General features: G+C 41.6%; 1 protein-coding gene and 1 long non-coding RNA gene across 2 annotated transcripts in view; one reads left to right on the forward strand and one right to left on the reverse strand.

The window, feature by feature from the left end:
* The window catches only part of LOC139422620 (NLR family CARD domain-containing protein 3-like), a 14,852-nt gene extending 3,098 nt beyond the window's left edge, over positions 1-11,754 (reverse strand). The window contains exons 1-3 of the mRNA XM_071173766.1: positions 11,556-11,754; positions 7,795-9,598; positions 3,067-3,240 (exon numbers count right to left, since the gene is read on the reverse strand). Coding sequence (XP_071029867.1) covers positions 3,067-3,240; positions 7,795-9,598; positions 11,556-11,754 — 2,177 coding nt within the window. The remainder of the gene's footprint in view (positions 1-3,066; positions 3,241-7,794; positions 9,599-11,555) is intronic.
* LOC139421743 (uncharacterized) lies at positions 9,797-11,344 on the forward strand. The gene is made up of 4 exons (XR_011635676.1): positions 9,797-10,141; positions 10,190-10,261; positions 10,363-10,702; positions 10,755-11,344. It is a non-coding gene; the product is annotated as an uncharacterized lncRNA (long non-coding RNA).
* Positions 11,755-15,181: the final 3,427 nt, after the last annotated feature.

Consider the following 15,181-nt stretch of genomic DNA (forward strand, 5'->3'; position numbering starts at 1 on the left):
AAATGCTGGAGCATAGCACCGGATTTAAAACTGTAATCTTCACTGTCCAAACACAAAGGCCAACTTTTTCAAGGAGAAATTTGCATCCTGTAGCTCTAACTCCCAAAAGTTCTGGGACACTGTAAAGTCCATGGAGAACAAGAGCACCTCCTCCACTCGCCCAAGCCTCCCCAGCTTCTCCTTTACCCAAATCCAGATAGCAGATGTTCTGAAAGAGCTGCAAAACCTAGACCCATACAAGCCTGTTCAACCTCTCTTTCGTATCATCTGAGATCCCCAAGGATTGGAAAGCTGACGCGGTCATCCCCCTCTTCAAAGGGGGAGACACCCTGGACCCAAACTGTTACAGACCTACATTGGTGCAAAAAAGTATTTAGTCAGCCACCAATTATGCAAGATCTCCCACTTAAAAAGATGAGAGAGGCCTGTAATTTCATCATAGGTACACTTCAACTATGACAGACAAAATTAGAACATTTTTAATGAATTTATTTGCAAATTATGGTGGAAAATAAGGATTTGGTCACCTACAAACAAGCAATATTTCTGGCTCTCACAGACCTGTAACTTATTCTTTAAGAGGCTCCTCGGTCCTCCACTTGTTACCTGTATTAATTGCACCTGTTTGAACTTGTTATCAGTATAAAAGACACCTGTCCACAACCTCAAACAGTCACACTCCAAACTCCACTATGGCCAGGACCAAAGTGCTGTCAAAGGATACCAGAAACAAAATTGTAGACCTGCATCAGGCTGGGAAGACTGAATCTGCAATAGGTAAGCAGCTTGGTTTGAAGACATCAACTGTGGGAGCTGTTGGAAGACAGTGGAAGACATACAGGACCACTGATAATCTCCCTTGATCTGGGGCTCCACGCAAGATCTCACCCTGTGGGGTCAAAATGATCACAAGGACGGTGAGCAAAAATCCCAGAACCACACGGGGGGACCTAGTGAATGACCTGCAGAGAGCTGGGACCAAAGTAACAAAGCCTACCATCAGTAACACACTACGCCGCCAGGGACTCAAATCCTGCAGTGTCAGACGTGTCCCCCTGCTTAAGCCAGTACATGTCCAAGCCTGTCTGAAGTTTGCTAGAGAGCGTTTGGATGATCCAGAAGAAGATTGGGAGAATGTCATATGGTCAGATGAAACCAAAATATAACTTTTTGGTAAAAACTCAACTCACCGTGTTTGGAGGACAAAGAATGCTAAGTTGCATCCAAAGAACACCATACCTACTGTGAAGCATTGGCGTGGAAACATCATGCTTTGGGGCTATTTTTCTGCAAAGGAACCAGGACGACTGATCAGTGTAAAGGAACATTTGAATGGGGCCATGTATCGTGAGATTTTGAGTGAAAACCTCCTTCAGATCAGCAAGGGCGTTGAAGATGAAACGTGGCTGGGTCTTTCAGCATGACAATGATCCCAAACACACCGCCCTGGCAATGAAGGAGTGGCTTCGTAAGAAGCATTTCAAGGTCCTGGAGTGGCCTAGCCAGTCTCCAGATGTCAACCCCATAGAAAATCTTTGGAGGGAGTTGAAAGTCCGTGTTGCCCAGCAACAGCCCCAGAACATCACTGCTCTAGAGGAGATCTGCATGGAGGAATGGGCCAAAATACCAGCAGCAGTGTGTGAAAACCTTGTGAAGACTTACAGAAAATGTTTGAACTCTGTCATTGCCAACAAAGGGTATATAACAAAGTATTAAGATAAACTTTTGTTATTGACCAAATACATATCTTCCACCCTAATTTGTAAGGCCCTTCCTTGGACACTGTGCTATCTAACCTCCAAACGAGCTTCAATGCCATACAACACTCCTTCCGTGGCCTCCAACTGCTCTTAAACGCTAGTAAAACCAAATGCATGCTTTACAACCGTTCGCTGCCTGCACCCGCATGCCCGACTAGCATCACCACCCTGGATGGTTCCGACCTAGAATATGTGGACATCTTTAAGTACCTAGGTGTCTGGCTAGTCTGTAAACTCTCCTTCCAGTTTCATATCAAACTTCTCCAATCTAAAATCAAATCTAGAGTCGGCTTTCTATTTCGCAACAAAGCCTCCTTCAATCACGCCGCCAAACTTACCCTAGTAAAACTGACTATCCTACCGATCCTCGACTTCGGCGATGTCATCTACAAAATAGCTTCCAACACTCTACTCAGCAAACTGGATGCAGTTTATCACAGTGCCATCCGTTTTGTCACTAAAGCACCTTATACCACCCACCACTTCGACCTGTATGCTCTAGTCGGCTGGCCCTCGCTACATATTCGTCGCCAGACCCACTGGCTCCAGGTCATCTACAAGTCCATGCTAGGTAAAGCTCAGTCTAATCTCAGTACACTGGTCACGATGGCAACACCCACCCGTAGCACGCGCTCCAGCAGGTGTATCTCACTGATCATCCCTAAAGCCAACACCTCATTTGGCCGCCTTTCGTTCCAGTTCTCTGCTGCCTGTGACTGGAACGAATTACAAAAAATCGCTGAAGTTGGAGACTTTTATCTCCCTCACCGACTTTAAACATCTGCTATCTGAGCAGCTAACCGATCGCTGCAGCTGTAAATAGTCCATCGGTAAATAGCCCACCCAATTTACCTACCTCATCCCCATACTGTTTATATTTATTTACTTTTCTGCTCTTTTGCACACCAGTATCTCTACCTGCACATGACCATCTGATCATTTATCACTCCAGTGTTAATCTGCTAAATTGTAATTATTCACTCCTATGGCCTGTTTATTGCCTACCTCCTCATGCCTTTTCACACAATGTATATAGACTCTTTTTTTTTCTACTGTGTTATTGACTTGTTTATTGTTTACTCCATGTGTAACTCTGTGTTGTTGTCTGTTCACACTGCTTTGCTTTATCTTGGCCAGGTCGCCGTTGTAAATGAGAACTTGTTCTCAACTAGCCTACTTGGTTAAATAAAGGTGAAATAAAAATTAAATAAATAAATAAAATATGGTGTGGACTATGTGTGTCTGGTAAACACATGTGGATCTGGTGAATAGTTATCACTTGTTGACCAACTACAGGAATACTGACCTCAGAGTCTCCAGTTTACAGTGGGGATCCCCCAGTCCAGCAGAGAGCAGCTTCACTCCTGAATCCTTCAGGTCATTGTTACTCAGATCCAGCTCTCTCAGGTGTGAGGGGTTTGACCTCAGAGCTGAGATCAGAGAAGCACAGCCTTCCTCTGTGACTAGACAGCCTGACAGCCTGCAAAGAGTCAAATCATATTAAAATCACACTGATATTCTTTGGTGGTGAAAATAGTGGCAGTATATTTTTTCAACATATTCAGATATATAAGTGTCCTGAAACCTTCCATATTTATTCATAAATGAATGTTTCATTATTAAAAATGACAAATGATCAAAGTATTGCCTGCAGATAGAAACATGTATAGTACAAATATTATAGTAGACTGACCAGACCAGTTTAAAAAGCAGTATCAGTCAGAAGACAGACAGTGAGGTATCAGATTTAGATTGTATTGAGTAAACAGTCCACACCATATCTATTTAGACAGTGAGGAATCAGATTTAGATTGTATTGAGTATACAGTCCACACCATATCTATTTAGACAGTGAGGTATCAGATTTAGATTGTATTGAGTATACAGTCCACACCATATCTATTTAGACAGTGAGGTATCAGATTTAGATTGTATTGAGTATACAGTCCACACCATATCTATTTAGACAGTGAGGTATCAGATTTAGATTGTATTGAGTATACAGTCCACACCATATCTATTTAGACAGTGAGGTATCAGATTTAGATTGTATTGAGTAAACAGTCCACACCATATCTATTTTGACAGTGAGGTATCAGATTTAGATTGTATTGAGTATACAGTCCACACCATATCTATTTAGACAGTGAGGAATCAGATTTAGATTGTATTGAGTATACAGTCCACACCATATCTATTTTGACAGTGAAGTTAACATTTTAAATGTGTCTCTATACTCCAACATTTTGGATTTCAGATCAAATGTTTCATATGAGGTGACAGTATATAATGTCACCTTTAATTTGAGGGTATTTTAATACATATCTGGTTCAACGTTAGAAAAATTAGAGCATTTTATGTATCTAGTCCCCCTATTTGAAGAAGTCATAAATACTCTGACACTTAAAGTATATTAAATTAGTCAAAAGTATATTTGGTCCCATATTCCTTGAACGTAATGACTACATCAAGCCAGTGACGCCTTGACTGAGATAGATCATGAATAATAATGAGTGAGAAAGTTACAGAGGCTACAACAAAATATGCTAACCTCTCACCATTACCAATAACAGAGGCTACAACAAAACATACTAACCTCTCACCATTACCAATAACAGAGGCTACAACAAAACATGCTAACCTCTCACCATTACCAATAACAGAGGCTACAACAAAACATACTAACCTCTCACCATTACCAATAACAGAGACTACAACAAAACATGCTATCCTCTCACCATTACCAATAACAGAGGCTACAACAAAACATGCTAACCTCTCACCATTACCAATAACAGAGGCTACAACAAAACATGCTAACCTCTCACCATTACCAATAACAGAGGCTACAACAAAACATGCTAACCTCTCACCATTACCAATAACAGAGGCTACAACAAAACATGCTAACCTCTCACCATTACCAATAACAGAGGCTACAACAAAACGTACTAACCTCTCACCATTACCAATAACAGAGACTACAACAAAACATGTTAACCTCTCACCATTACCAATAACAGAGACTACAACAAAACATGCTAACCTCTCACCATTACCAATAACAGACTACAACAAAACATGCTAACCTCTCACCATAACCAATAACAGACTACAACAAAACATGCTATCCTCTCACCATTACCATTAACAGAGGCTACAACAAAACATGCTAACCTCTCACCATTACCAATAACATACTACAACAAAACATGCTAACCTCTCACCATTACCAATAACAGAGACTACAACAAAACATGCTAACCTCTCACCATTACCAATTACAGACTACAACAAAACATACTAACCTCTCACCATTACCAATAACAGAGGCTACAACAAAACATGCTAACCTCTCACCATTACCAATAACAGAGGCTACAACAAAACATACTAACCTCTCACCATTACCAATAACAGAGGCTACAACAAAACATGCTAACCTCTCACCATTTACCTCAAATAAAAGGTGACATTCTGTACTGTCTCCTAATATGAAACATTATATCTCAAATCCAAAATGCTGGAGCATAGCACCAAATGTAAAACTGTAAGCTTCACTGTCCAAACACATATGGTGTGGACTATGTGTGCCTGGTAAACACATGTGGATCTGGTGAACAGTTATCACTTGTTGACCAACTACAGGAATCCTGACCTCAGAGTCTCCAGTTTACAGTGTGGATCCTCCAATCCAGCAGAGAGCAGTCTGACTCCTGAGTCTCCTGGGTGATTGTAGCTCAGGTCCAGTTCCCTCAGGTGTGAGGGGTTTGACTTCAGAGCTGAGACCAGAGAAGCACAGCCTTCCTCTGTGACTCCACAGCCTGACAGCCTGATAAAGAGATCATCATGATTTCACAAACACACGGTTTATTTCACAAGTAGAATGTGCATGTAGAAGGATAATTAACCTTTAATTCTGATTGATATGTGAAATTAACAGAATATCCAGTTAGTTAACCATAACACCCCTGTGGTGAAACGATTAGAAGGTAATGAGCAATATATTGTGTCCAGTGTGTGTGTGTCCTGTTGGTGTCCTATGTGTGTCCAGTGTGTGTGTTTGTCCTGTTGGTGTCCTATGTGTGTCCAGTGTGTGTGTGTGTGTGTGTGTGTGTGTCCTGTTGGTGTCCTATGTGTGTCCAGTGTGTGTGTGTGTGTCCTGTTGGTGTCCTATGTGTGTCCAGTGTGTGTGTGTCCTGTTGGTGTCCTATGTGTGTCCAGTGTGTGTGTGTGTGTGTGTGTGTGTCCTGTTGGTGTCCTATGTGAATGTTCAGTGAGTGTGTCCATTGTGTGTTTGAAAGGACACACACAATGGCCAAACCCAATGGACAGATACAGGACACACACTGGACACACACAGGACACACACACTGGAGAAACTAACACACACTGGCCACACAGTCAGGATACTGAACTCATACACACTGAGCATACAACTTTGTCCAAGTGGTGGTAAGAATGTTTGTCTTAACTAGCCTGATAAGTCCAACATGTCTGATATGAACATTGACATAAACCCTCTACATACTTGAGTTTCTCCAGTCTGCAGTGTGGATCCTCCAGTCCAGCAGAGAGCAGTCTGACTCCTGAGTTTCCTGGGTGATTATAGCTCAGGTCCAGCTCTCTCAGGTGTGAGGGGTTTGACCTCAGAGCTGAGACCAGAGAAGCACAGCCTTCCTCTGTGACCAGACAGCCTGACAGCCTGCAAAGAGTCAAATCATATTAAAATCACACTGCTATTCTTTGGTAGTGAAAATAGTGGCAGTAATTTTTTTCAACATATTCAGATATATCAGTGTCTTGAAACCTGCCATATCTATTCATAAATTAATGGTTTTGAAATCAAATGTTTCATGTGAGGTGACATTAATGCATTCATAGTTTGTTTTGTAAATTATTAACTGAATAGTGGATGATGACTGGAGAAATGTTATTTATAAGTGGTAGATAACATGTCTCTAAACACAACTAAATTCATCCTGAGGATGCCATGATTAAAAAAGATCTTGAATGAATCATGATAATAATGAGTTAGAATGTTAGAGGCAACAAAAAAACCTGCTAACCTCTCACCATTATCAATAACAGAGGCTACAACAAAACATGCTAACCTCTCACCATTACCAATAACAGAGACTACAACAAAACATGCTAACCTCTCACCATTACCAATAACAGAGGCTACAACAAAACATGCTAACCTCTCACCATTACCAATTACAGACTACAACAAAACATGCTAACCTCTCACCATTACCAATAACAGAGGCTACAACAAAACATACTAACCTCTCACCATTACCAATAACAGAGGTTACAACAAAACATGCTAACCTCTCACCATGACCAATAACAGAGGCTACAACAAAACATAATAACCTCTCACCTTTAACCTCAAATAAAAGGTGACATTCTGTACTGTCAACTAATATGAAACATTATATCTCAAATCCAAAATGCTGGAGCATAGCACCAAATGTAAAACTGTAAGCTTCACTGTCCAAACACATATGGTGTGGAATATGTGTGTCTGGTAAACACATGTGGATCTGGTGAACAGTTATCACTTGTTGACCAACTACAGGAATACTGACCTCAGAGTCTCCAGTTTACAGTGGGGATTCCCCAGTCCATCAGAGAGCAGCTTCACTCCTGAATCCTTCAGGTCATTGTTACTCAGATCCAGCTCTCTCAGGTGTGAGGGGTTTGACTCCAGAGCTGAGACCAGAGAAGCACAGACTTCCTCTGTGACTCCACAGCCTGACAGCCTGCCAAAGAGATCATCATAACTTCACAAACACACTGTTAATTTAACACCAGTAGTGTAGAAGGACAATGGTAGATGCATTTGGTTTATTCTCTCAAAGAACATATAGATTCATCTTCCGTTTCCTAGAATTGTATGGTCATATTGTTATACTAATGTGAAAATCAATGAATTAATTGAATATGTTATTCAATATAATATTATTTACATATTATAATACATATTTTTCTCTAAACTGAATATTTCTTCATTTTATTTACTCACAGAGCAGCTCTGGAGGCTTTGACCACTGGCAGCAGCCTCAGAAGACCTTCCTCTGATCTGGAGTATTTCTTCAGGTCAAACACATCCAGCTCCTTTTCTGAAGTCAGCAACACAAAGACCAGAGCTGACCACTGTGCAGGTGACAAGTTGGGTTCAGAGAGACTTCCTGAGCTAAGGTAGCTTTGGATCTCCTCCACTAGAGAATGGTCATTCAGTTCATTCAGACAGTGGAACAGATTGATGCTCCTCTCTGGAGAGGGATTCTCCCTGATCTTCTTCTTGATGTACTTGACTGTTTCTTCATGGCTCTGTGAGCTGCTTCTTGTCTTTGTCAGTAGACCTCGTAAGTGCTTCTGATTGGACTCCAGTGAGAGGCCCAGAAGGAAGCGGAGGAAAAGGTCCAGGTTTCCCGTCTCACTTTGTAAGGCTTTATCCACAGCACTCTTATAGAAAGTAACTTCAGGCTTGTCTCTGAACAGCGAAGAAAATATACTGGACTTTGTTTGTAGTTTGTCCATTAGATTCTCATTGTTGTTGATGAATGAGAGGAACACATATACAGCAGCCAGAAACTCCTGAATGCTCAGATGTACGAAGCAGTACACCTTGTCCTGGTACAGCACACATTCCTCTTTAAAGAGCTGTGTGCACAATCCTGAGTACACTGAGGCTTCATTGACATCAATGCCAGACTCTTTCAGGTCTTCTTCATAGAAAATCAGATTGCCTTTCACAAGCTGTTGAAAAGCCAGTTTTCCCAGTGACAGAATGCTCTCTTTATTCCAGTGTGGACCTGTCTGTTCTTTCCCAATATACTTTTCATTCTTCTGTTTGGTATGAAACTCCACAAGGTGTGTGTACATCTCAGTCAGAGTCTTGGGCATCTCTTCTCTCTTATGTTTCAGCATGTGTTCAAGGACTGTTGCAGAAATCCAACAGAAGACTGGAATGTGGCACATGATGTGGAGGCTCCTTGATGTCTTAATGTGTGAGATGATTCTGCTGGCCAGGTCCTCATCCCTGAATCTCTTCCTGAAGTACTCCTCCTTCTGCGGGTCATTGAACCCTCGTACCTCTGTCACCTGGTCAACACACCCTGAAGGGATCTTATTGGCTGCTGCTGGTCGGGTAGTTATCCAGAGCAGAGCAGAGGGAAGCAGATTTCCCCTGATGAGATTTGTCAGCAGAACATCCACTGAGGTTGACTCTGTGACGTCCCAACAAATCTTGTTCTTCTGGAAGTCTTGGGGCAGTCGGCACTCATCCAGACCATCAAAGATGAACAGAACTTTGTACTTGTTGTAGTTGGAGATTCTTGATTGTTTGGTTTCCATTGAGAAGTGATTAAGAAGTTCAATGAAAGTGTGTTTGTCCTCTTTCATCAAATTCAGCTCCCGAAAAGGGAATGAAAATACAAATTGGACATCCTGATTTGCTTTTCCTTCAGCCCAGTCCAGAATGAACTTCTGCACAGAGACTGTTTTTCCAATGCCAGCGACTCCCTTTGTCAGCACAGTTCTGATACGTTTGTCTTGTCCAGTTAAGGGTTTGAAGATGTCATTACATTTGATTGCAGTCTCTGGTCTTGCTTGTTTCCTGGTTGTTGTCTCAATCTGTTTCAGCTCATGTTCAGTATTGACCTCTCCTGTTCCACCCTCTGTGATGTAGAGCTCTGTGTAGATCTTATTGAGAAGTGTTGGGTTTCCTTGTTTAGGGATCCCCTCAAATACACATTGAAACTTCTTCTTTAGATTAGATTTGAGTTCACGTTGGCAAATCACAGCGAGCTCATCTGAATCTAGAAATAACACAGAGGACATTAATATTACGTCTGTTTTAATGTCTAGAATATTGTAGGACTGTTATAAAGTTTTACATTATAATAATTTATTCTCTTAACTGACTATAAATGTGTAAATGTTTTCATAATGCATTACAGACTGGTGTGACTGATTATATTATTATTGGTATTATTGACGGTATTATTAATGTTGTCTCTCTCTCTCTTAATTAATCACCACAACACATCCCTGCTGCTACTTGATGAGGTCACTAGGTGTTGTGTTCAGGCTGCTACAATATCATTAAGTTACACAGCTACTTTAGCTGTACTTTAGCTACAGCTTTTAAATATTATAAAACATCATTCAACATGAGATAGACAGATCTTACATTTCTCCAGTGTGTCAGACTGGTGTGACTGATTATATTATTAATTCTCACGCTCTCAATGAATCACCACAACACATCCCTGCCGCTACTTGATGAGGTCACTAGGTGTTGTTTTGAGACCATGAAATATACTTATTCATGTCACTGAGGGACTTTAGAGGGTCTACACCAGAAGGTAATGTTTATAGGAGGAAGGTATATAGTGGAGGGTCTACACCAGAAGTTAATGGTTATAGGAGGAAGGTATATAGTGGAGGGTCTACACCAGAAGGTAATGGGTATCTGTAGGAGGAAGGTACAGTATATAGTGGAGGGTCTACACCAGAAGGTAATGGTTATAGGGGGGAGGTATATAGTGGAGGGTCTACACCAGAAGGTAATGGTTATAGGGGGGAGGTATATAGTGGAGGGTCTCCACCAGAAGGTAATGGGTATCTGTAGGAGGAAGGTATATAGTGGAGGGTCTACACTAGAAGGTAATGGTTATAGGAGGAAGGTATATAGTGGAGGGTCTAGACCAGAAGGTAATGGTTATAGGAGGAAGGTATATAGTGGAGGGTCTACACCAGAAGGTAATGGTTATAGGAGGAAGGTATATAGTGGAGGGTCTACACCAGAAGGTAATGTTTATAGGAGGAAGGTACATAGTGGAGGGTCTACACCAGAAGGTAATGGTTATAGGAGGAAGGTATATAGTGGAGGGTCTACACCAGAAGGTAATGGTTATAGGAGGAAGGTATATAGTGGAGGGTCTACACCAGAAGTTAATGGGTATCTGTAGGAGGAAGGTATATAGTGGAGGGTGTACACCAGAAGGTAATGGTTATAGGAGGAAGGTATATAGTGTATGCACTAAGCTTGGAATGTGTTGGTGCAGGGAAGTGATTACATGTGGCAGGCATTGAAAAGGGGAGAGAGCCATGGATTAGTGATGGAGGGGGTCAGATGAAGTGAGGAAGAACAGATATCACTAAGGTTTATAGAGCAACATAGATACATTGGCTGTTCGGCTGCTGCGGAGGAGACTCAGCCTAGGAGAAAGGGAGGAGGAGACTCAGCCTAGGAGAAAGGGAGGAGGAGACTCAGCCTAGGAGAAAGGGAGGAGGAGACTCAGCCTAGGAGAAAGGGAGGAGGAGACTCAGCCTAGGAGAAAGGGTTAAATATCAGTGCTTGTGTCAGATGTTTTGTTGTCTGAATAACAGATGTACCGACCCCTTGGGAAGAATTCAACTTGGTTAAAGCTTCTCTAGTGTCCGTGACTTATTTACTCTGAACAATTACAGTGTTAAGACTGCTACAATATCATTGAGTTACACAGCTACTTTAGCTGTACTTTAGCTACAGCTTTTAAATGTTATAAAACAGCATTCAACATGAGGCAGACAGATCTTACATTTCTCCAGTGTGTCAGACTGGTGTGACTGATTATATTATTAATTCTCTCTCTCTCTAAATTAATCACCACAACACATCCCTGCTGCTACTTGATGAGGTCACTAGGTGTTGTGTTAAGGCTGCTACTATATCATTGAGTTACACAGCTACTTTAGCTGTACTTTAGCTACAGCTTTTAAATGTTATAATGTATGTGTCAGCAAGCTCCTTCTGGTTCATTTTCCTCAGGATGTGCAGTGTGATCTTCAGAGCCCCCTCTCTGGCACTGCTCTCCTGCTTCTCATCTTCAGCATCCACCACTTCCTTATCCTGCTTCTGACTCTCAAAGCCTTCTGGGAGTTCTGGACTAAGAATCCTCTTGAACATCTTCAGCTCGTTCTTCACAAATGTCATAATTTTCTCTTCAAGCAACTGAAATAAATAAAGTAAATAAGTTAAGCAAGAGAAGAAATGCTTTCTCATTAACACATTAATGAATGATTGACAGATCAACTTTGCTTGAGGTAAACAAAAACAAATGTACATAACAGGACCACATACACTGAATATAGAGGCCAGGTCTGTTTGATGACTCTGGGAAGACTGACCACTGAGAATCTCTGACTCTGATCTCTCCTGTTGGTTTCTGTGGACAAAACATGAGATTACATCTCCTCATCCAGGGAGTACACACACACACACACACACACACACACACACACACACACACACACACACACACACACACACACACACACACACACACACACACACACACACACACACACTAAATGAGGAGATGACACGTGGGTACCTGCTTCTATTAACCAATGAGGAGATGGCACGTGGGTACCTGCTTCTATAAACCAATGAGGAGATGCCACGTGGGTACCTGCTTCTATAAACCAATGAGGAGATGGCACGTGGGTACCTGCTTCTATAAACCAATGAGGAGATGGCACGTGGGTACCTGCTTCTATAAACCAATGAGGAGATGCCACGTGGGTACCTGCTTCTATAAACCAATGAGGAGATGCCACGTGGGTACCTGCTTCTATAAACCAATGAGGAGATGCCACGTGGGTACCTGCTTCTATAAACCAATGAGGAGATGGCACGTGGGTACCTGCTTCTATAAACCAATGAGGAGATGGCACGTGGGTACCTGCTTCTATAAACCAATGAGGAGATGGCACGTGGGTACCTGCTTCTATAAACCAATGAGGAGATGGCACGTGGGTACCTGCTTCTATAAACCAATGAGGAGATGGCACGTGGGTACCTGCTTCTATAAACCAATGAGGAGATGGCACGTGGGTACCTGCTTCTATAAACCAATGAGGAGATGGCACGTGGGTACCTGCTTCTATTAACCAATGAGGAGATGGCACGTGGGTACCTGCTTCTATAAACCAATGAGGAGATGCCACGTGGGTACCTGCTTCTATAAACCAATGAGGAGATGGCACGTGGGTACCTGCTTCTATAAACCAATGAGGAGATGGCACGTGGGTACCTGCTTCTATAAACCAATGAGGAGATGGCACGTGGGTACCTGCTTCTATAAACCAATGAGGAGATGCCACGTGGGTACCTGCTTCTATAAACCAATGAGGAGATGGCACGTGGGTACCTGCTTCTATTAACCAATGAGGAGATGGCACGTGGGTACCTGCTTCTATAAACCAATGAGGAGATGGCACGTGGGTACCTGCTTCTATAAACCAATGAGGAGATGGCACGTGGGTACCTGCTTCTATAAACCAATGAGGAGATGGTACGTGGGTACCTGCTTCTATAAACCAATGAGGAGATGGCACGTGGGTACCTGCTTCTATAAACCAATGAGGAGATGGCACGTGGGTACCTGCTTCTATAAACCAATGAGGAGATGGCACGTGGGTACCTGCTTCTATAAACCAATGAGGAGATGGCACGTGGGTACCTGCTTCTATAAACCAATGAGGAGATGGCACGTGGGTACCTGCTTCTATTAACCAATGAGGAGATGCCACGTGGGTACCTGCGTCTATAAACCAATGAGGAGATGGCACGTGGGTACCTGCTTCTATAAACCAATGAGGAGATGGCACGTGGGTACCTGCTTCTATAAACCAATGAGGAGATGGCACGTGGGTACCTGCTTCTATAAACCAATGAGGAGATGGCACGTGGGTACCTGCTTCTATAAACCAATGAGGAGATGCAGCGCGAACTGCGTCACAAATAGAACTGACTTCTAAGGCTGGTGTCGTTACTCTGCCTTCTCCGGGGGCATGTTGAGGTACATTTACTAACCGGGAGGGTTGAATGATGTGATTTATGGAGAGCTGGAAGACGCACTCTCGAGGTTGTTTACTCACAATATCAGATATTAAGATGATTTTTATAATGAATGTATACTGAGGTTGAGGTTCTGACTAGTGATTATTTACCCGGGGTTCAATACCTGCTATAGTTACTTTTTTTCTCACCCAAAAGCAACACAGCCCTAATAGGAGATAGACCGCTAACTAAAGTAATAAGTGACCATTTTAGAAAATCATGGGACATATAGTCTGTGGTTGCATGCTATTTTATGTCAATGATATTGCTGCTTGTAGCCTGTTACTGATGCTTCTTGGTCTTATGCTGCCGTCTATTGGACATTTTGCAATTACAAGTTATTAATTCACCTACAGACATTGGTGGGGCAGCTGAGAAATAAAGTGTATTTTTCTGGTTAATTCCTTAGATCTCTAACCTGCCGCACCTTTCACACGCCAATTGCTGGACTTTCACATAGAGGTTACCAGGTCACCCAGTTCAAACCACATTTGAAAAATAAAACACGTGGCTTGTTGATCAAGTGTTCTGCCTTACAATAATAAATATAATAAAATAACAAAACAACAACAGCAAAATGCTGAGACAGGTTTAGATGAACAAAATATTCAGTGCTATTTAGTACTATAATGGTATTTACTAACATAATAATATTACTAAAACAGTTTCTAAAATAATTTGGGTTAAGGCTAAAATAGGTAATATGTAGGGTTAGATGCTGCTTTGATTGATATGGGTTTATATATATATATATATATATATATCCCTGTTTATATAGCTCTCTTGCTCCTCCCTGTGGCCTTCTGTGGGTACTACATAACTTATTCACAACACCTGCTAGGCTCATAATCTGAGGTAGCAAATGTGTCAGATCTACAAATCAACTAGCTAGACCTGTCCATTTGTTTTCTAACCCAGTGAAACTGCGCAGCTCACTCAATCCGATGCCTACGAACGAACATTTCGATGCATTTCAAATTACCCAGCAGCCATTTAGAAACAACAAAAAGTGTTATTTCTTAATTAAAAAATGTCTTCTGGCTGTTTAAATTGGCCACGTCTTCAAAAAGAGGACAGGGACATACGCTTTGGTTAGGTGGTATACTGTATACTCAGACACTTCCTAACCTCCTATAAAGGGTTCTATATATATTATATATATACTGTATACTCAGACACTTCCTAACCTCCTATAAAGGGATCTATATATACTGTATACTCAGACACTTCCTAACCTCCTATAAAGGGATCTATATCTATTATATATATACTGTATACTCAGACAGGCTAACCTCCTATAAAGGGTTCTATATATATTCTATATATACTGTATACTCAGACACTACCTGACCTCCTATAAAGGGTTCTATATATATTCTATATATACTGTATACTCAGACAGGCTAACCTCCTATAAAGGGTTCTATATATATTCTATATATATACTGTATACTCAGACACTTCCTAACCTCCTATAAAGGGTTCTATATATATTCTATATATACTGTATACTCAG

The sequence above is a fragment of the Oncorhynchus clarkii genome, chromosome 12 (genome assembly GCF_045791955.1).
Source record: "Oncorhynchus clarkii lewisi isolate Uvic-CL-2024 chromosome 12, UVic_Ocla_1.0, whole genome shotgun sequence".
Taxonomy (NCBI): domain Eukaryota; kingdom Metazoa; phylum Chordata; class Actinopteri; order Salmoniformes; family Salmonidae; genus Oncorhynchus; species Oncorhynchus clarkii.